At 42.8% G+C, this 22,953-nt stretch overlaps 1 protein-coding gene across 1 annotated transcript in view; it reads left to right on the top strand.

Moving 5' to 3' along the window:
- Positions 1 to 2,446: 2,446 nt before the first annotated feature.
- Positions 2,447 to 22,953, top strand: part of rragd (ras-related GTP binding D) — a 41,168-nt gene continuing 20,661 nt past the window's right edge. The window contains exons 1-5 of the mRNA XM_039009819.1: positions 2,447 to 2,662; positions 4,712 to 4,857; positions 5,290 to 5,436; positions 6,098 to 6,297; positions 7,048 to 7,162. Of these exons, the coding sequence (XP_038865747.1) occupies positions 2,524 to 2,662; positions 4,712 to 4,857; positions 5,290 to 5,436; positions 6,098 to 6,297; positions 7,048 to 7,162 (747 nt within the window). The 5' untranslated portion in view covers positions 2,447 to 2,523. The remainder of the gene's footprint in view (positions 2,663 to 4,711; positions 4,858 to 5,289; positions 5,437 to 6,097; positions 6,298 to 7,047; positions 7,163 to 22,953) is intronic.

Genomic DNA, 22,953 nt, shown 5'->3' with positions numbered 1-22,953 from the left:
CCTTGGGTGCTGCCATAGAGTTACATTAAAAGTGCCCATCCAAGAAGGATCAAGGTCATTGGCCACAGATAAAATTATGTAAAATGACGTTATATCTACAGTAGCTTTGATTGGACTGATCATGTCAACATCATACTTTCAAAATCTTAGCTAGCAGTCATCATCATGAATCAAGTCGACAATCTACTGGCAAATCATTTTTATCCTTGTCATATGATGAGAAATAATGAAGAGAAATTATAGATAAAACATATCGGTGCTCATCGGTCATTGGACATAAACATTACACAAGTTGGAAATCGCAAATTCAACAATGAGTGGTTTGGAAGGAATCAGTGGCTAACTGCAAGCATTGCAAAGCAATCACTAGCCTGCTATTCAGTGGAGTGGCTGTGTGGTCCCAAATCTGGGATTAAGAAGCTCTTTTCCAAGTTTAAAATTATAACATTCAACAAATCAAATCAAATCAAATCACGTTTATTTTATATAGCCCTTCGTACATCAGCTAATATCTCGAAGTGCTGTACAGAAACCCAGCCTAAAACCCCAAACAGCAAGCAATGCAGGTGTAGAAGCACGCAACATTGGCCATGCTGTCAATAAAGCATGATTTGTGCCGCGCACAAAACAACTTAACTGGGAGGTGCGAAAACTTGACTTCAGTGAGTTCAAGATAACTGGGAAGTCAGGAATAAACGAGCTCCGACTGGGAAAATATGTTTTGAACGGTCATCCAACACGGAATTGTAAATCTGGCCTCTTTCTAGAGCTACAACCTGAAGATCAATGACGTCATCATGATTCAACCTTGTTTTTTTCTGAGTTCCCAGTTGTTTTGAAAGCACCATAAATCCAGAGAATGCCAGACTTTGATGACAAAATTTGCCCACGAAGGATCGCTGCGCCACCTTCCTTTTCAAGAGAGCACAGCACAACAGGGTGAGTCCAAAAATGTATTGTATGCTGCTGCATAAATTATGAAATATGCCAGGGAGATATGTATACTGTAGCTAAGAAAGTAATACCAAGTGTATGTTGTGTAGTAAGATGTTAGTAGCCCATGTGCCTCACCCCAATAATTTGGTATATTTACCCCTCTTAATTTTGCCTACTGTTCTGACTTGGTGGTGCACATGTAGTCTATAACCTGTTTTAGAGAAATGTAATCACCGAATATTGTAAGAGCTTTCATTGTCTGCTTATATGCCCCCTTTATTTATCATACAGTTCTGACTTGGTGTACAGGGAGACCACTGTAAGAACGGCCCATGTTCTGAATTCTGTCTCTGTACATTTCAAAACTGCTAAACAAATAGTTATATTGACTTGTCGTCCCCTTATGCCATAGTTTGCACATCTCAATTGTCAGCAGAAACCACATTTGTTTAAGCAAGTCAGCCATATCAGATGTGTTTTTTAAAAGGCTAAACATTGCTGTTACTTCACAATACTAAACTAATTGACGGAGTGTAAAGAAGGAAGCCTGTACATAATAGAAAATATTCCAAAAGATGCATCCTGTTTGCAACTAGGCACTAAAGTAATACTGCAACAAATATGGCAAAGCAGTTCACTTTTTGTCCTGAATACATAGTGTTATGTTTGGGGGAAATCCAATACAACACATTACTGAGTACCACTCTTCATATTTTCAAGCATAGTAATGGCTGCATCATACTATGGGTATGCTTGTAATCGTTAAGGACTGGGGAGTTTTTCAGAATAGAAAATAAAACAGAATGGAGCTAAGCACAGACAAAATCCAAGAGGAAAACCTGGTTCAGTCTGCTTTCTACCACACGCTGGGAGATTAATTCACCTTTCAGCAGGACAATAAACTAACACAAGGCCAACTCTACACTGGAGTTGCTTACCAAGAAGGCAATGAATGTTCCTGATTGGCCTAGTTACAGTTTAGACATAAACATACTTGAACAACTATGGCAAGACCTGAAAATGGTTGTCTAGCATTGATCAACAACCAATTTCACAGAACTGAAAGAATTTTGAAAATAATAATGGGCATTGTGTGGAGATGGGTGAGAAAAAACCCACATTTAATACATTTTGAGTTTAGTCTGTAACACAATGTGGAATAAGTCAAGGGATATGAATTATTTTTGAAGGCACTGTATGAGCTCATTCTAAAAAAAATATTGTGTACACATCCCAAGATCCGCACGAGAGAAAAGCAACCAATCCAGGTAGCCGAGTTTATAGGCCTATGCTAATTGATAGGACGAGGTGCATGCTATAATTTTGTGTTTACAAGTTTTGCCCCTGATCTGACTCGGCGCTGGCATCTTTCCAACATGTCTGAATGCGGGGAATTGTTGCAGTGTTCCGCAATTTCTCTCGCAGGCGGGCTGGTATGCTGGCCAGCGAGCATGCTTCATTCACACCGAGGAAGGGGGTGGGTGGGGGGTGAAAGTTCATAATGGTTTGCACATATCAGGTGACAATGCTGTGGAAAAGTTGGTCAACGTCTGTGGCTTAGCCTAACCAACAGAAACATTTAAGAAAATGACCAGCAGCAGAGAGGGGGTTTCGAAGTACATCGAGGTCGAAGACGATGAAACATTGGCGATTGGTTATTACGATGACGACGATGACTTTGATACATTCACAGACGGGAATCTGGACTGTAGCTGCGAAGACGGAGGTAGTGGCAAAACTTTTCTCCCTCCGCGTCAGGAAGGTCATGAATATATTGACACAATGTTTCATCTTACTGTATCCCAGCTATAGGCTACGAGGTGAATTGTGTCTAAACCCTTTGAAGTTCACTATTTGTGTGAAATATTTATACATAGCGCAGCGTAAAATAACCTCCAAGCGCTTTCATACCGAACGCGTGGTTGTTTGGCAGCTACATTTAAATTAGCTGCTACTGTAATCTACTGTGTCAACGAGGCTAGCTAGGCGAGAGCTGTGTTTATATTGGGGTTTGGCCTATGAGAAACGTGTTAGTTTGAATGCGTCATGTTACCTAAAAAGAAATCATTGGTCAGTTTTGACTAGAGAAATTGAAGCCTGTCCTGTTGCGCCTCTGTATGTTCACGGGTTTACTGCCTGACATATTCAGTGCATCTGGCTCTGATTGACATAGTCTTATTACATTTTTTTGGCATTATGCATTGTTTTTTAAAAACGATTTGATAATACCTTTATTAACGTTTAATAAGCGATTACAGTCTATTACCATTAAAGAACTGCCAAAATATGTGCATGTATTCCAATAGGTAGCTCAAACATTCTCACAAATCTACAGTTTGTTCTTTTAAGTTTTATATCCGGATTCTTCTCCAATCTTTAATTTGATGCAAGCAGATTATGACTACCCCTGTCAGAGGGATAGGACTGTGTGACCTGCAGATAGTGAAATGATGCATTGAAGAGTCAATGTGGAATCTTTGCATCCCAAATAGCACCCTATTCCCTATAAAACACACTTCGTAGGGCCCCTGGTCAAAAGTAGTGCACTAAATAGAGCATAGGGTGCCATTTGGGATGTTGGTTATGTCTATATAATTACTCAACTGTCACATGATAGACAGCGCCTCTCTAGCCTGTCTTTCTCTAGTCTCAGAGATAGTGTTGAGAAATTCAACGGGGGATTTCATCATTCTCCCAGACAGTGTGTGTTCTGTTAAATGACCAGTCACCACTGTCTCTTACATTACAATGATCTTCCAATAATTCTGCATTAGCACACTTTCATATGCTCAGAGGTCCTTCTTATTTTTTTCCTAAGACTATATCCAATAGATTGTTGGGTAACAGTGATCTCAAAGCATACGCTGCTAATTGCCTAACTGGGCCTTCACTTCATACCCGCCAGCCATTTGTCATGAATCATTCGAGTCAGTGAAAGAATAACTGATAGAAGAGTTATTTTTCCCGAAGCTATAAACTCCCGAATGCTCTTCAGAATCCATAATATATTAGCACCCCATCTCAACCACATTACATGACATGAGTGCCAAGTCTCAGTCTCGGTTTACATCCCAAATGGCACCATATGTTTTTTACCAGGGCCCATAGGGAATAGGGTGGCATTTGGCCACAGGCTTATAATGTTACAGCATTAGGAAGGCCAGCCCGGCGGTGACATAGAATGCAGACCACATTCTTCCCTCAGTAGAGAGTTATCAAAGTCAGAGGAAGCATTTGATTGGGCCAGAGAAGGGCCAGAGAAGGCACTGTCCGCATTACAAATGGCATTTTTTTCTCTATGTAGAGCACTACTTTTGACCAGGGGCCGCCCATAGGGCTTTGGTCAAAATAAGTGCACTAGAAAGAGAATAGTGTGCCATTTGGGTCAGATAAAATAGTGGCTCTATGGGGCTGAGGAGATTCTATGCCATATGATACACATCATACCAACTGTGCTGTCGGAGTGTGAGCCACACTCATGTGGTGTTGGTTGGCCGGTGTATGTGGAGCACGTGTTCCCTGAGTATGAGTTGCTCTTATGTATTTAATTGGCTTGCATCTACACAAAATACTGGTATGTGAGTAACCAGGAAGTCACCATTGAGGTTACAAGGCCTCTTTCACAAGAGTCCTGGCCAAGAAGGGCAGCTCAATAAAAAACAAACAAATACACAAATGATTCATCAGTACAGTGCATACACAGCAAAAACATAAATATCAATATGAATAAATACACACCAGTGTCATAAAAAACATCTCTCCCTCCCTCCCCCAGGTGGTTTCAGTGACCCCCTCAGTGGGGAGGTGAAGCCCAGGATCCTCCTCATGGGTCTAAGGCGTAGCGGCAAGTCTTCCATCCAAAAAGTGGTGTTCCACAAGATGTCCCCCAACGAGACCCTGTTTCTGGAGAGCACCAATAAGGTAAGATCTAACAGAGTTAGATCACACCGTAACCTCACTCCCCAGGTAGAAATGTCTCCACTCGTGCTATCGAATTGACCCAGCTGGCTGAGATGTTGTCAAGGTGCGGTCACGAGACAGAGGATCCCTGGCCTGGTAAAGGACAGTGTTCCATCCCAGATAGACTATGGAAGCCATTCTGTTAAGCATGCACAGTGACTTTTGTCACACAGGCACTGTTGAAGCTTTTAAATCACATTTTAAAACCCACCTTTTTAGCCTGGTGATGATTTTACAGTTTCCTTTTTAGACTGCATTTTTTGTGTTACTTTATACATCTCTTTTTATTGCCTTCTGTTTGTTTTTTATCTCCATCATTGTATTGTTTTACTGAACAAAGTGTGTTGTGATTTTAAATCCACTTTAACCAAAGTTGAATTTGATTTGAATAAGATCTGCAGAGAGGACGTGTCCAACAGTTCCTTCGTCAGCTTCCAGATTTGGGACTTCCCTGGACAGATCGACTTCTTCGACCCCACCTTTGACTACGAGATGATCTTCAGAGGAACAGGGGCCCTCATCTTCGTCATCGACTCACAGGTGACTACATGGAAACGGTGGTGGCCATGTTAGGGTTTCAAAGTTCCCAAAACTTCCAGAAAATTCTCTGGTTTTCCATAAATCCTTGTTGAAGAATGCCAGGCTGGAGGATTCCCTCTGGGATCAATAAAGTTCAGTTCGGTTCAGTTCAGTTAAATTTTAAAAAGTTCTCAGAACTTTTGAGTGTACAGTGAAAGTAGAAAAGCAACGTCTCCTAGGTCTCTAATAGAAACTATGTCGTTAGATGTGTTCCACACCTCTTTGATAAGGAGTCTTGCTGTGAGAGCTTCAATCAGCAATCGGGAATCCTTTTGGTGACTTGGCTGTCTTTGAACCATCTATGTGTTATTGAAGAGCTAGGGCCTGATCTCGTCTAAGTCCTTGGTTGTTATGTATTGTGAATGCATCAAAAGGCATTTATGCATTTGTATACAACAATTGTATGAATGTTTAAAGCATGTCTAGGGTGTAGCCTCGGATGCCCAGACATCGCTCACGTTGTCAACGAGACGAGATTTGGAAGGATGGACTACTATGAGTGTAATACTAATCATATAAGGCGCTATAAATGCATTAATTACACACAGGCTGTTCATAGAAAGCGTTACCTTCCCTCTGTTATAACAGTAACTGTCCATCCTGTCCCCATGTCTGTCTCTAGGATGACTATGTGGAGGCTCTGAGTCGGCTCCACCTCACAGTAACCAGGGCCTACAAGGTCAACCCAGAAATCAACTTTGAGGTGTTTATCCACAAGGTGGATGGGCTGTCGGACGATGCTAAGATCGAGAAGCAGAGGGACATACACAAACGGGCCAATGACGACCTGGCTGACGCTGGCTTGGAGAAGATACATCTAAGGTAATACCACAGATAGAACAATGAGCCAGACATTTCACCAGATGTATAAATGTGAAGCATCCAGTTGGCATTTCCACTAACTACCAAATATAAGAAGCCCAGTGGCCGGCAGTGGGAGAAGATGGAGCAAGATGGATTTTGTCCGGCATTCTTTAAATTTTCTCATCGATTAAACATTAGATCTCCATACAGTTTTCTGTTTCCAAAACTAAAATCTGTAACATAGTGAACTACATTTTTTAGACTTTACCCTTTGCCAAAGTTTCTAAAATTGCGTTGTTTAGAACGAGTACAAGGGCGGATTGAGGATTCCACTATGATTGCTCCCAGTGGAAACGACAGGCTCTGGTCTATCTTGGGTTAGTTATAAAAATCTTTGGTAATACCGTCAGCGGCCATTTTGTAAGATGGCTGGCACGTCCCCCAAGGAATAAATCTGTGGTTGCTCCATATTTAAATATTTTCAGGGTAAATGAATCTACCTCTGTAAAAAATGTGGCGCTTTTATCACAAAATGCACAACCGATTTGCTTATCCGCCCGACTATAAAGAGTGTTTTCAAATGAAGCTACCATAATGTGGATTACTAGTGTGTGGCCAGAGTGTTCTCTCCAAACTAAATTTCTTAAATTTTGTTCAAATTCATTTTTGCTATGCACTTGTGAGTAGTTTCAGTATAACTGCTGCTGTAGGTGGTTACAGTTATACCCAATTGAAAGTAACTGACTGTTTTCCCCTTTGACCCTTCAGTCTTTACCTGACCAGCATCTATGACCACTCCATATTTGAGGCCTTCAGCAAAGTGGTGCAGAAACTCATCCCTCAGCTGCCCACTCTAGAGAACTTGCTCAATATCTTCATATCTGTGAGTACACTCAACTGTCCTCAGTTAGCTTGATATCTGTGAGTATGTTACACGCCTCGGACTGAGACGATAATACACCTGAATTAACAGGATAGAATGATGAGACGGAGAAACGTTAGTGGTGTTCAGTAGTAGGCATTCTACAATATTTCAAAAAATATTGTTCTCTTTTGTACATTTTTTGTTGTGAAAAACAATTACACACTACAATTGCATTGTAGTATTACGTCGTTACATTCCGTATTTTAGTATCAAAAATAAAATGTCACAAGTTTTAAAAAACTCTCGCCATACATCTGCACATTCAAACACATTCACATATTACCTTTCACTAATGGCCAAACCGATAGTGCTAATCTGAGGCTATTCAATCAGTAGTATTTAGCATCTAGCAACAAAATCTATTTGGCATGTAAAACCATCAAATTGTACCATAAAAGGCTACATTACATTATATAACTTACTGTACTAGCAGTGTCAATTGTCAAAAGCTACAAATGACTGGAGGCCTGTGCTAAACAATGCTACATCCATGACCTTTTAAACCATTACCACGTAAGCTAACAATAGCTGAAATTCACTAGCCTAAAGCTAGCTGGCGCTTAGCATAGCTACATTTGGTTAGCATAAAGCTAACGAACTGTTAAACTTTTTTAAAAAAATCTTTTTTTCAAATATCAACACTTTAACGCATTGTATCAACACATTGCAGGTTTACATACACAAGTTTACATATACTTAGGTTGGATTCGTTAACTCGTTTTTCAAATTTCTTGAAAACAAATTATAGTTTTGGCAAGTCGGTTAGGACATCTACTTTGTGCATGACACAAGTAATTTTTCCAACAATTGCTTACAAACAGATTATTTCACGTATAATTCACTGTATCACAATTCCAGTGTGTCAGAAGTTTACATACACTAAGTTGACTGTGCCTTTAAACAGCTTGGAAAATTCCAGAAAATGATGTCATGGCTTTAGAAGCTTCTGACATAATTTGAGTCAATTGGAGGTGTACCTTTGGATGTATTTGGATGTATTTCAAGGCCTACCTTCAAACTCAGTGCCTCTTTGCTTGACATCATAGGAAAATCAAAAGAAATCAGCCAAGACCTCAGAAAAAAATTGTAGACCTCCACAAGTCTGGTTCATCCTTGGGAGAAATTTCCAAACACCTGAAGGTACTACGTTCATCTGTACAAACAATAGTACGCAAGTATAAACACCATGGGACCACGCAGGCGTCATACCGCTCAGGAAGGAGATGCGTTCTGTCTCCTAGAGATGAACGTGCTTTGGTGCGAAAAGTGCAAATCGATCCCAGAACAACAGCAAAGGACCTTGAGAAGATGCTGGAGGAAACAGGTACAAATGTATCTATATCCACAGTAAAACGTGTCCTATATCGACAACCTGAAAGGCCACTCAGCAAGGAAGAAGCCACTGCTCCAAAACCGCCATAAAAAAGCCAGACTACGGTTTGCAACTGCACATGGGGACAAAGATCGTACTTTTTGGAGAAATGTCCTCTTGTCTGATGAAACAAAAATAAAACTGTTTGGCCATAATGACCATCGTTATGTTTGGAGGAAAAGGGGAAGGCTTTCAAGCCGAAGAACACCTTCCCATCCGTGTAGCACGGGGGTGGCAGCATCATGTTGTGGGGGTGCTTTGCTGCAGGAGGGACTGGTGCACTTCACAAAATAGATGGCATCATGAGGTAGGAAAATTATGTGGATATATTGAAGCAACATCTCAAGTCATCAGTCAGGAAGTTAAAGCTTGGTTGCAAATGGGTCTTCCAAATGGACAATGACCCCAAGCATACTTCCAAAGTTGTGGGAAAATGGCTTAAGGACAACAAAGTCAAGGTATTGGAGTGGCCATCACAAAGCCCTGACCTCAATCCTATAGAACATTTGTGGGCAGAACTGAAAAAGCGTGTGCAAGCAAGGAATTCTACAAACCTGACTCAGTTACACCAGCTCTGTCAGGAGGAATGGGCCAAAATTCTCCCAACTTGTTGTGGGAAGCTTGTGGAAGGCTACCCGAAACGTTTGACCAAAGTTAAACAATTTAAAGGCAATGCTACCAAATACTAATTGAGTATGTAAACTTCTGACCCACTGAGAATGTGATGAAAGATATAAAAGCTGAAATAAATCATTCTCTCTACTATTATTCTGCCATTTCACATTCTTAAAATAAAGTGGTGATCCTAACTGACCTAAAACAGGGAATTTTTACTAGGATTAAATGTCAGGAATTTAAACGTTTAAATGTATTTGGCTAAGGTGTATGTTAACTTCCAACTTCAACTGTATTTCCTGAACTAAACTGAGCCTTCGTTCATAGAAAATAAAACAAATAGGAGCTAGAAGTACAAAAAGTTTGTGCGCCATCTTAATCCCTACATGTAAACCATTAGCAACCTAGCCACCCTACTTACAATGGGGAACAACATATCAACACGTTTTTCACTCGATTAAAACTCCTTAAAACGTCACCAAACTCACGGACTATGTAAGTAACCATGTTACCTCAATATTTTGAGAGTCATCTTGCACTTTTGCACATTACATACCATACAGGATAGAATAATGAGACGGAGAAACGTTAGTGGTGTTCAGTAGTAGGCATTCTACAATATTGAAGGAGAAACCTCCAAGATCTCACTAACGCTCCCATTTGACGTCACAGCTCCCCGTAGTGGCAGTACTCATACACATTCATTTAAATGCAAATACCTAGGAGGCCTAAAAAATGATGCAAGGGATGGCCCAATAAAATAACAAATGAAAATAAAACGTCAAAAATATGACCAGACATATTTGTTTGTCACAAGTACACTGTGTGCTGTTTAAAGTCACAGTTTAAAGAAAACCGAACCATGGATCAAAGTTTCTCCTGTCCGATAGACTACTTTCAGGGTGAGAACCATCCAACAGTAAGTTGTCAATGTACTGAACCAACCCTGTTAATATTTTTCTATGTGTGAATGCACAGAACTGTCCTCATGACACCTCTAGAGTGAGTGAGTAATAGGGTATATTTCAGACAAATGGCACCCTATTCCTAGTGCACTTCGAACATGGCCGATAGAGACCAAACAGGCTGGTTGTTTGGGCAGAAGTGCTTTGACAAGGCCTGAGCAAATAAAGCAGAGGACCATCTCTAATTGTAATTTGGTCAATTTTGTGCTCAGCTGAATGTGAGTGACAGCATGGCACTTACAAAGCCAAGGGTCGTGTGTTCGTTTCCCGCTGAGGCCACCAATACAAAAAAATGATGCATGCATGACTGTAAGTCGCTGTGGATAAAAGCGTCTGCTAAATGGCATTCATTATTATTATATTATTATTATTGCTGAATCAAATGGTTTATTATGAACACTTTGAATTTCATCCAGATGGTGGCAGTAATAGGTAAGAATGGCAGGGGTTTGTAGAAAGAGGCATTATCCCATTATACTGTGTAGAGAGAAGATTGACAACAGAATACATCATTCAATTCATTTATTGTATACACATAAATTCATTTACTGATTTTTGTTTTCATTGATGTTCATTTGTAAACAAGCTGCACAGAAAATTAACAACATGAGAGATATTGGTAACTGACATCTTACCGTAGGTGAAGCCAAAGTCATACCCTCACCTTCAGTTTATAACTACAGACATATGAGAAAATATCTTTCTATGAATTCAATCATTATTCATATCACGGGTACAAACGTTTCTTAGAAAAAATAGATTTAAAATTGTTTTTATGCTTATATTCATGGGCATAGTGTGGAAGATTGAGGCAGCAAACGCCTCTCTCTGCTTTTGTGCCTTCTTCAGTGTAATCAGCAAAGCGTTTGTAGTATCTTGTTAGTCTGTGTATGTTAATAAATAAGTACAGTACATGAGAAACCATTAATCTCTTAATGGACATTACATTAGCAATGTGCATGCCCCGCCCACCTGAGGATCTGTCATTTTCAGCCATCCATTTCCTGTGTTTGAGGGGTTCAAATGCACTTTCCACTTAAATCTCGCTGGATTGATTGCTTTTATTTTAAACCTGTGACTCTTTCATACTCTTGCTTGTGCCTGTCGTTTTTTCCCGTTAACGTTACACTGTTTGTGATGACCTGTCAAACACACCCTGGTAATGGCTGAAATGGGCTCAATACATTGTCTTGAATACATTGTCTTACCGTTGAATCTATAACAACGCTAAAGTTTCTTTGGGGATATAATGCACCATCTCGACACTTACATCACAAGAAAGAGAAGAAAGATAACTTTATTTTGATGGGTGTTCATTTTTTGTGTAATTGAAAAAGTAATAATTTAATACAGTTGAAATGTTTACAAATTAGATGCGCTGAAATTAAAGCAACTTCCGAAAATGAGCATTCAGATTATAGTGATTTTATGTCTGATTTCGCAAACTATGGTTTGAAGTGACTGAAATGCATCAGAAAGGTATTCAGAAGAGCATCAGGCAATAATGTTGTATGATCTTCTGTGTAGACATTTTTCCCCCAGTCTGATTTAGTGTCTGGTCTTGTCCACTCGGTTCTAACGGCTTGTGGGCATAGTAGAGGGAAACAGTACGTACATACATACATGTTCTTATCTTTCAGTGATGGAGTCATAATAGTTTGTAGCTTAAACCATTCAAAAGATAGAGCCACATTCGTAGGAAGAAAACAGAAACAGCTACTACTGGATGTTACTGACGTAACCCCGATTCTAATAACCAAATGTAAAAAAAATTGGGCCGCGACCCCAAGTTTGGGAAACCATGATGTAAAGTATGTTTAGATTGGCGTAATCTCCACCCAAGCATGTTGATTTTCAATCTGAGGCTATCCTGCTATTGACACACTTGTTGAACGTGACAATAACATTAATTAATTAGTGCAGGAAGGGAGGGAGGGTAGACAGAGCAAGTGTTTGGTGGCTGCAGCCCTCTTCCACCCCTTTATGTCAATGTGTTCATATTAGAGGTCGACCGATTATGATTTTTCAACACCGATACCGATTATTGGAGGACCCAAAAAAGCCGATACCGATTAATCGGACGATTAAATGTATTTTTATTTGTAATAATGACAATTACAACAATATTGAATGAACACTTATTTTAACTTAATATAATACATCAATAAAATCAATTTAGCCTCAAATAAATAATGAAACATGTTCAATTTAGTTTAAATAATGCAAAAACAAAGTGTTGGAGAAGAAAGTAAAAGTGCAGTATGTGCCATGTAAGAACGCTAACGTTTAAGTTCCTTGCTCAGAACATGAGAACATATGAAAGCTGGTGGTTCCTTTTAACATGAGTCTTCAATATTCCCAGGTAAGAAGTTTTAGGTTGTAGTTATTATAGGACTATTTCTCTCTATACCATTTGTATTTCATATACCTTTGACTATTGGATGTTCTTATAGGCACTTTAGTATTGCCAGTGTAACAGTATAGCTTCTGTCCCTCTCCTCGCTCCTACCTGGGCTCGAACCAGGAACACATCGACAACAGCCACCCTCGAAGCAGCGTTACCCATGCAGAGCAAGGGGAACAACTACTCCAAGTCTCAGAGCGAGTGACGTTTGAAAAGCTATTAGCGCGCACCCCGCTAACTAGCTAGCCGTTTCACATCGGTTACACCAGCCTAATCTCGGAAGTCGATAGGCTTGAAATCATGAACAGCGCAATAGCTGCTGGCAAACGCACGAAAGTGCTGTTTGAATGAATGCTTACGAGCCTGCTGCTGCCTACCATCGCTCAGTCAGACTGCTCTATCAAATCAGAGACTTAATTATAACATAATAACACACAGAAATACGAGCCTTTGTTCATTAAAATGGTCGAATCCGGAAACTATCATTTCGAAAACAAAACGTTTATTCTTTCAGTGAAATAGGGAACCGTTCTGTGTTTTATGTAACGGATGGCATCCCTAAGTCTAAATATTGCTGTTACATTGTACAACCTTCAATGTTATGTCATAATTATGTACAATTCTGGCAAATTAATTACGGCCTTTGTTAGGAATAAATGGACTTCACACAGTTCGCAATGAGCCAGGCGGCCCAAACTGCTGCATATACCCTGACTGCTTGCACGGAACGCAAGAGAGGTGACACAATTTCCCTAATTATAAGAGATTCATGTTAGCAGGCAATATTAACTAAATATGCAGGTTTGAAAATATATACTTGTGTATTGATTTTAAAGAAAGGCATTGATGTTTATGGTTAGGTACATTGGTGCAACGACAGTGCTTTTTTCGCAAATGCGCTTGTTAAATCATCACCGTTTGTCGAAGTAGGCGCATCGATTATATGCAATGCAGGACACGCTAGATAAACTAGTAATATCATCAACCATGTGTAGTTAACTAGTGATTATGTTAAGATTGATTGTTTTTTATAAGATAAGTTTAATGCTAGCTAGCAACTTACCTTGGCTTCTTGCTGCCCTCGCGTAACAGGTAGTCAGCCTGCCACGCAGGCTCCTCGTGGGGTGCAATGTAAGGCAGGTGGTTAGAGCGTTGGACTAGTAACCGGAAGATTGCAAAAACGAATCCCCGAGCTGACAAGGTAAAAATCTGTCTTTCTGCCCCTGAACAAGGTAGTTAACCCACCGTTCCTAGGCCGTCATTGAAAATAAGAATGTGTTCTTAACTGACTTGCCTAGTTAAATAAAGGTGTCAATTATTATTTTTTTATCGGCAAATCGGTGTCCAAAAACACCGATTACCGATTGTTATGAAAACTTGAAATCGGCCCTAATTAATCGGTCGACCTCTAGTTCATATATGCAAATAGAGCCGGTGTATTTGTTCAATTTAGCTACACATAATTTTCTTTATTTGAACTCAAATATATTTTTTAAATACCTGATACAATAAGAAAATGTTGTGCCTTCAGAAAGTATTCACACCCCTTGACTTTTTCAATACAATTTTTTTTTGATACAATAGATTTAATTGTAATTTTTGGTCAACAATCTACACAAAATACTCTGTCAAAGTGGAAGAAAAATTCTAACATTTATGAAAAATAAAACTAATATATCTTGACTAGAAAAAAATCTTGATTGACCAAGAGTCATCCAGTTCTTTTGACCAATCGATTGGTATAAATGTATTTTTCCATATATAGACAGTCTCACACAATGTGTTAGAATGAAATCAACTATGTATGCACTGAGCTTCTCTGATGCTTTAAGCGAAGTGAGTGAAAGAGGCTGATGGTCACACTTTGTTAAAATGAATGACAGCGAGTACCTATGTGACTGGCGTACTTTGTCTCGCTCTTCTCCCTACTGCAGCGAAAAGGCACCACAGCACAGTAAGTGTTTATTGTGCTGTCTGTGCTGATGCTGCAACCTCATTTCAGCCATTTAGTTTATTACTTGTTTCATTTGTTTTGGAAAAACATTCCCTATTCCCTCAACCCTTTCTCTCTTTACGTGAAACATGTAAGCATCGCATGCATGTGACCAATTGATCGTCTTTGAGATATTTCTACAACTTGAATGGAGTCCATCTGTGGTAAATTTAATTGATTGGACAAGATTTGGAAAGGCACACACCTGTCTATATAAGGTCCCACAGTTGACAGTGCATGTGAGAGCAAAAACCAAGCCATGAGGTCGAAGGAATTGTCCGTAGAGCTCCGAGACAGGATTGTGTCGAGGCACAGATCTGGGGAAGGGTACCAAAACATTTCTGCAGCATTGAAGGACCCCAAGAACACAGTGGCCTCCATCATTCTTAAATGGAAGAAGTTTAGAACCACCAAGACTCTTCCTAGAGCTGGCCGCCTGGCCAAACTGAGCAATCGGGGGAGAAGGGCCTTTGTCAGGGAGGTGACCAATAACCCGATGGCCACTCTGACAGAGCTCCATAGTTCCTCTTTGGAGATGGGAAAACATTACAGAAGGACAACCATCTCTGCAGCACTCCACCAATCAAAGCTTTATGGTAAAGTACAAGATTCTCTGGTCTGATGAAACCAAGATGGAACTCTTTGGCCTGCGTGCTAAGCGTCCCGTCTGGAGGAAACCTGGCACCATCCCTACTGTGAAGCATGGTGGTGGCAACATCATGCTGTGGGGATGTGTTTCAGCGGCAGGGACTAGGGGACTATTCAGGATAGAGGGAAAGATGAACGGAGCAAAGTATAGAGATCCTTGATGAAAACCTGGTCCAGAGCGCTCAGGACCTCAGACTGGGGCGAAGGTTCACCTTCCAACAGGTCAACAACCCTAAGCACACAGCCAAGACAACACACAAATACAAGTTCAATCTGTACTTCAATGCACATCTGGTGTGCATTATAAAAACAGAGGAAGAAAGAGGAGGTGGCGAGAGAGGTGTGAGAGTGTAAAAGACAGAACGGGAAAGTGGTAAGAACAGAGGAGCATGGAAGACGGCACATGATTAATTAATTACAGTATTCTCTGTAATTCTCTTAATATTCTCTCAGTTCATCACAGTTACATAATAGTGTCTCTAGCGGTGTCTCCTAACCAGCCTTGGGCCCCCAGTTGGCCGGAAGGTTATCTGAAGAGCTGGTGAGATGGCAATGACGGGACTGGGGGTTGGCATCCTCTCTCACATCAAAACATGCCTGCAGACAAGAGACAGATGGAGAAAGAAATGGCATGATTAAGACTTGTGTTTTTTATTTTATTCTAACACTGTCAGTCATCATAATCATCAGGAGGTGAAATGCAAAACTGACCTTGGATTATTAACTCTGGCACTACTATATCTCTATCTGTATTTCAATGTAAAGCATCTCTTTAATAATACTTCCTGTTGACTTTACCAAGTGACCTCTCACCGCTGATCATGCTGTGCCCTCTATGTAGCCAGTTCAGATGCGGGAGGGGTTTACCGACACAGCTGATATATCCTAGAGCAGGTGTGCCCAACCTTTGACGTGAGATTGACCTTTTCATTTGCCAGCCTGATGAGATCTACCAGTCTCTAAATCTAAACCAACCAACAAAATGTATGAAACGTAACACACCACTGAGTATGGACCTGCCGCTGTGATACTTGTTTGATACCCAAATGTAATGTGGACTAATAACATGTTTTCCACAAATAAGTGCAACTAGTTTCATTTCCTACCTTAGTGTGACTTTTGGCATTGGGTGGAGGCAAGTAGTTTTTCATAGTCAGGGCTGAAGCAGCTTGTTGCAAGTCTCATGCAGGCCACAAGGTGGTCATCAGTCAAAGTAGATCTGTACTTGGACTGTACTATCTTCATGTGAGAAAATGCAGACTCACAGAGGTAGGTTGATCCAAAAAGGGTTGATAAGTTGAGAGCATATCTTCTTATGTTGGGATACTTCTCATCTAGCAGTAGCTACCAGAACTCTTCCTTCTTTTCAGTGGTTGCCCTGGATTTCAGCTGAATGTCATTTTGAAGGGTGAGAATTTCGGTTTCTGCTATAGTGGTGTCCAACTGAAAAAGTTATCCCATTTTGGAGGCAATGACTTCCACATTTATGTCTGTGCCAAATGGAAAGCACATATAAGTGGCAATAGGCTCAAGTGATGCAAAGTCAGTGAAACGACTGTCAAACTCAGATAAGATTCTCTGGACTTGCTCCACGTAACGTGCACTGTCAAACTGTGCTGTATCTGAATGCATGTGTTGAAAGAAGTGCAGGTCCTTACGTTGCAGTTTTTTTGTGAGCAGTTGTAGTTTGCATTTAATTGTTCACAGAGCTGATCATGTCGATTACATGTTTGCCTTTTCCTTGCAGTTCTACATTCAATTCATTTAGCATGTAAGTTAGGTCAGTGAGAAAAGCTAAATCCAGGAGCCTCTGTGTGTCCTCTAGCTGTGCATATTCTGCACGTTTGACCTTGAGAAACTCCTTGATTTCAGGCAACAACTCCCTGAATCTCCCTAAAAATATACCTCGGTTCAGCCAGTGCACATCCGTGTGCAGCAGCAGGTCTGTGTGTTCCGCTTCAGTCTCTTCTAAGTGAGCTCGAAATAGCCTTTGCTGTAGGCTTCTTGCTCGAATAGAACACACAATCTTCATCGCAACATCCATCACCTCTTTCATGTTTAACATCTTCCAGCACAAAGCTTGCTGATGAATTACGCAGTGATAACTAAGAAAGTCCGGGAAAGAATCATCTCGTTTGCACAGTGCAACGAACCCACTAATGCGGCCTAACATAGTGGGTGCCCCATCGGTAGTAATGGAGACAAGCTTACAAAAGGGCAGTTGGAATTTGTATAAAAGCTTGAAAAATATCTTCACCCCTTGTTTTTTTACCTAGGCAAGTCAGTTAAGAACAAATTCTTATTTACATTGACGGCCTACCGGGGCCACAGTGGGTTAACCACCTTGTTCAGGGGCAGAACGACAGATTTTTACCTTGTCAGCTCGGGGATTTGATCCAGAAACCTTTCGGTTACTGGCCCAACACTAACCACTAGGCTACCTGCCACCCCTTGTATGTCCTTTCAGTGGCAAAATGGCGAGTAGTTCTTCCTTTGTACTCATGTTGTCAATGAAAATGCATAACTGTGCCACATCTACCGTATCTGTGGACTCGTCAAACTGGAGGGAATAACACTCGCAGTTGTCAATATCCTTTTTCAGTTGATCCTCGAGGTTCTCTGCTATTCCCTCACATCTTGTCACCGTATTTCTGGACAACTGAATGTCATTGATGGCAGCCATCATTTTAGTCTTATTCTTAAAATCCCCAAACAGCGAGTCTGCAGCCTCAACAAATGCTTCCTTGATCATCTCCCCATCTTTGAAGGACTTTTTATGCTTAGCAAGAACGCGACTCACACGATAAGATGCGATGGTTGCCGCCTTTCCTTTGGTCACAGGCCGTGTGAAAATTGACTGCTGCGCTGCCGGTTGATTTTTTTGTTCTTGTACCTTTCTTCTTCGTAATTCAGTCTTTGCTGGAACATCTCTTTCCTGGGTTTTGTGTGTGGTTTTAAAATGTCGTTCTATGTTACCTTTCTTTGGGATAGCGATGCTATTACGGCAGATGAGGCACACACATTTTGAGTTTGACATGACAAAAAATAAATCCTCCTCCCATTCCTTGTGGAAATGATACGTTTTCTGTTTTTTTGTATCCTTCCCTTCACTCATTATTGCTGCTGTTGACTACACCATTTAAGAACAACTTAAGAACGAATCTAGCTACAAAGCTAGCTAGCTACCTGCCTGGCATCACCGTGACCTCGACTTGGAGTTGGCGGGCGGCATCTGACCGCGCCAACTAGGCATCCGTCAATAAGTGGGCAGGGACTGATCATATTTGATGTAAATCACGTGACTTTTCAGACATTGCTGTGAATGGAGGACTGTTGAATGTTAATACAGAAAGATTATAGGCATTGATTTGTGTGGCTGAATTTTAGTAGATGTATAATCATCTCACGATCAACTGACAAGCACTCCGCGATCGACCAGTAGATCGCAATCGACTGGTTGGGCAACCCTGATCTAGAGGATTTAGGGAGAAGGTGGGAGAGGGATGAAAGTGAAGGAGAGAGACTGTTTGTCACGTTCCTGACCTATTTATGTTAGTTTGGTATGTGTGTTAGTTGGTCAGGACGTGAGGTTGGGTGGGCATTCTATGTTTTCTGTTTCTGTGTTGGTTTTGGGTAGCCTGGTATGGCTCTTAATTAGAGGCAGGTGTTTGGCGTTCCTCTAATTAAGAGTCATATTTAGGTAGGCGTTGTCACAGTGTTCGTTGTGGGTGATTGTCTTCCGTGTCTGTGTTTGTACACCACGCGGGACTGTTTACGGTTTGTTCGGTTTGTGTAGCCTATGTTCCTATTCGTGCGTTTTCTTGTTTTATGTAAGTACGTCGTCTAGGTCTGTCTACACCGTTTGTTGTTTTTGTTAGTTTAATCAAGTTCGTGTTTTCGTTAATAAAATATGTCATTTCACTACGCTGCGCCTTGGTTCCCTCAATACTCCTCCTCTTCAGATGAAGAGGAGGAGGACTGCCGTTACAGAATCACCCACCAAGAATCCAGAACCAAGCAGCGTAATTTGGAGCAACGGGGAAGTATACAGGACTTGTGGAGTTGGGAGCAAATATTTAACGGAGAAGGACCATGGGCTAAAGTGAATCACCATCCATGGGAACAGCTGGAGGCAGCTCGGAGAGTGGAGGAAAAGAGAGAGAGGAACCGGAGTTATGAGGGAACGCGTCTGGCACGGAAGCCCAAAAAGCCCGTGAGTAACACCCAAAAATTTCTTGGGGGGGGGCTAAGAGGTAGTGGGCCAAGGGCAGGTAGGAGACCTGCGCCCACTTCCCAGGCTTACCGTGGAGAGCGGGAGTACGGGCAGGCGCCGTGTTACGCAGTAGAGCGCACGGTGTCTCCTGTACGAGTGCATAGCCCAGTGCGGGTTATTCCACCTCCCCGCACTGGTAGGGCTAGATTGGGTATTGAGCCAGGTGTCATGAGGCCGGCTCAACGCGTCTGGTCTCCAGTGCGTCTCCTCGGGCCGGCATACATGGCACCTGCCTTACGCATGGTTTCCCCGGTTCGCCTACATAGGCCGGTGCGGGTTATTCCACCTCCCCGCACTGGTCGGGCGACCGGGAGTATTCAACCAGGTAAGGTTGGGCAGGCTCAATGCTCAAGAGTGCCAGTACGCCTCCACGGTCCGGTATTTCCGGCGCCACCTCCCCGCCCCAGCCTAGTACCTACAGTGCCTACACTACGCACTAGGCTACCAGTGCGTCTCCTGAGCCCTGTTCCTCCTCCACGCACTCTCCCTGTAGTGCGTGTATCCAGTTCGGTGCCTCCAGTTCCGGCACCACGCACTAAGCCTCCTGTGCGTCTCCAGAGCCCTGTACACACTGTATCTTCTCCCCCTACTAATCCTGATGTGCTTGTCCTCAGCCCGGTGTCACCAGTGCCGGTACCACGCACCAGGTATAGAGTGGGCTTTGAGAGTACAGTGTGCCCTGTCCCTGCTCCCCGCACTAGTATGAAGGTGCGTATCCTTAGCCCGGTGCCTCCAGTTCCGGCACCACGCACCAGGTCTACAGTGCGCCTTATCCGGCCAGAGCCATCCGTCTCCCCAGCGCCATCTGAGCCATCCGTCTCCCCAGCGCCATCTGAGCCATCCGTCTCCCCAGCGCCATCTGAGCCATCCGTCTCCCCAGCGCCATCTGAGCCATCCGTCTCCCCAGCGCCGTCTGAGCCATCCGTCTCCCCAGCGCCGTCTGAGCCATCCGTCTGCAATGAGCCTGCAAAGCCGCCCGTCTGCCATGAGCCTGCAAAGCCGCCCGTCTGCCATGAGCCTACAGAGCCGTCAGCCAGACAGGAGCCGCTAGAGCCGCCCGCCAGACAGGAGCCGCTAGAGCCGTCCGTCAGACAGGATCTGCCGGAGCCGCCAACCAGACAGGATCTGCCAGAGCCGCCAACCAGACAGGATCTGCCAGAGCCGCCAACCAGACAGGATCTGCCAGAGCCGCCAACCAGACAGGATCTGCCAGAGCCGCCAACCAGACAGGATCTGCCAGAGCCGCCAACCAGACAGGATCTGCCAGAGCCGCCAACCAGACAGGATCTGCCAGAGCCGCCAGAGAGCCATGAGCGTCCAGAGCCGTCAGCCAGCCATGAGCGTCGAGAGCCGTCAGCCAGCCATGAGCGTCGAGAGCCGTCAGCCAGCCATGAGCGTCGAGAGCCGTCAGCCAGCCATGAGCGTCGAGAGCCGTCAGCCAGCCATGAGCGTCGAGAGCCGTCAGCCTGCCATGAGCGTCGAGAGCCGTCAGCCTGCCATGAGCGTCGAGAGCCGTCAGCCAGCCATGAGCGTCGAGAGCCGTCAGCCAGCCATGAGCGTCGAGAGCCGTCAGCCAGCCATGAGCGTCGAGAGCCGTCAGCCAGCCATGAGCGTCGAGAGCCGTCAGCCTGCCATGAGCGTCGAGAGCCGTCAGCCTGCCATGAGCGTCCAGATTCGTCAGTCAGCCATGAGCTGCCCTTCAGCCTGAAACGGCTATATACCCAGAACTGCCCATCAGTCCAGAGCTGTCTCTCTGTCCGGAGCTGCCTTTCAGTCCGGAGTTGCCCCTCTATCATTATCTCCCTCTCTATCTTGATCTACCTCTATATTCTTATCTATCCCTCTGTCTTGATCTATCTCTCTGTCCCGGTGCTGTCCCTATCAGTGATGTTACTAAGAAGATTTTGTGGGGGTAAAAGGAGGGTGGACATTCTTAGGGGGAGATGGAGGCTAGGATGGATTATGGTGGGGTGGGGACCTCGCCCGGAGCCTGAGCCACCACCGTGGTCAGATGCCCACCCAGACCCTCCCCTAGACTTTGTGCTGGTGCGCCCGGAGTTCGCACCTTATGGGGGGGGTTATGTCACGTTCCTGACCTATTTATGTTAGTTTGGTATGTGTGTTAGTTGGTCAGGACGTGAGGTTGGGTGGGCATTCTATGTTTTCTGTTTCTGTGTTGGTTTTGGGTTGCCTGGTATGGCTCTTAATTAGAGGCAGGTGTTTGGCGTTCCTCTAATTAAGAGTCATATTTAGGTAGGCGTTGTCACAGTGTTCGGTGTGGGTGATTGTCTTCCGTATCTGTGTTATGTTTTGCACCATACGGGACTGTTCGGTTGTTCGTTCGTTTTTGATGTAGTCTGTTCCTGTCCGTGAGTTTTACGTTTTAGTTAAGTAAGTTCATGTTCAGGTTTTCGTCTACGTCGTTTTCTTGTTTTGTATTTTGAAAGTGTTTGTTTTCGTGTTGCCATCGTCGTTATAAATAAAGAGATGGCTTATTTCCCGAATGCTGCGTATTGGTCCACTGATCCTTCTCTCCTCTCCTCGTCCGAGGATGAGGAGAGCGACAGCCCTTACACTGTTATTGAGAAAATAAGTTAGTTAAAGAGACAGTGTTCAACAGGAATCTGTGTGTGGCCTCATCTGGTGTCCACTCTAAGTGGCTGAAAAACATGCACAGACACACAAGGACAAACAATATAGCGTAGTTATATAAATAATGAAGTGTCTTACTATTCTCCATGGTTGGTGCTCTTGCTTATTCTTTGAAGGTGGAAGGAGCTGCAGTTATACACCTGAGCCTGCTTACTGCAGAAGACAATCCATCGATCAGATTGATACACAAGTGTGTACAGTAGGTGTGGGTTATAGGGTGTCTAATTGTTTCAATATAGGTGACTCTTAAAATTGCTTGTTTTTGTACAGACATCACTCTTACCTAAACAGCACCCTCACCCGAAAAGGAGAAATCAAAGGGAGAGAAATGTGATTTTAATAACTGCAGTTGACATACAGTACCAGTCAAAAGTTTGGACACACCTACTCATTCAAGGGTTTTTCTTTATTTTTACTATTTTCTACATTTTCTACACAGAATATTAGTGAAGACATTAAATTATGAAATAACACATATGGAATCATGTAGTAACCAAGAAGTGTTAAACAAATCAAAATATATTTTATATTTGAGATTCTTCAAAGTAGCCACCCTTTGCCTTGATGACAGCTTTGCACACTCTTGGCATTCTCTCAACCAGGTTCATGAGGAAGGCTTTTCCCACATATGCTGAGCACTTGTTGGCTGCTTTTCCTTCACTCTGCGGTCCAACAATTGGGTTGAGGTCGGTGTGGAGGCCAGGTCATATGATGAAGCACTCCGTCACTCTCCTTCTTTGTCAAATAGCCCTTACACAGCCTGGAGGTGTGTTTGGTCATTGTCCTTTTGAAAAACAAATGATAGTCCCACAAAGCGCAAACCAGAT

The sequence above is a fragment of the Salvelinus namaycush genome, chromosome 15 (assembly GCF_016432855.1).
Source record: "Salvelinus namaycush isolate Seneca chromosome 15, SaNama_1.0, whole genome shotgun sequence".
NCBI classification, from domain to species: Eukaryota; Metazoa; Chordata; class Actinopteri; order Salmoniformes; family Salmonidae; genus Salvelinus; species Salvelinus namaycush.
The sequence above is the reverse complement of the archived record's forward strand: the minus strand, read 5'-3'. Positions and strand labels throughout refer to the sequence as shown.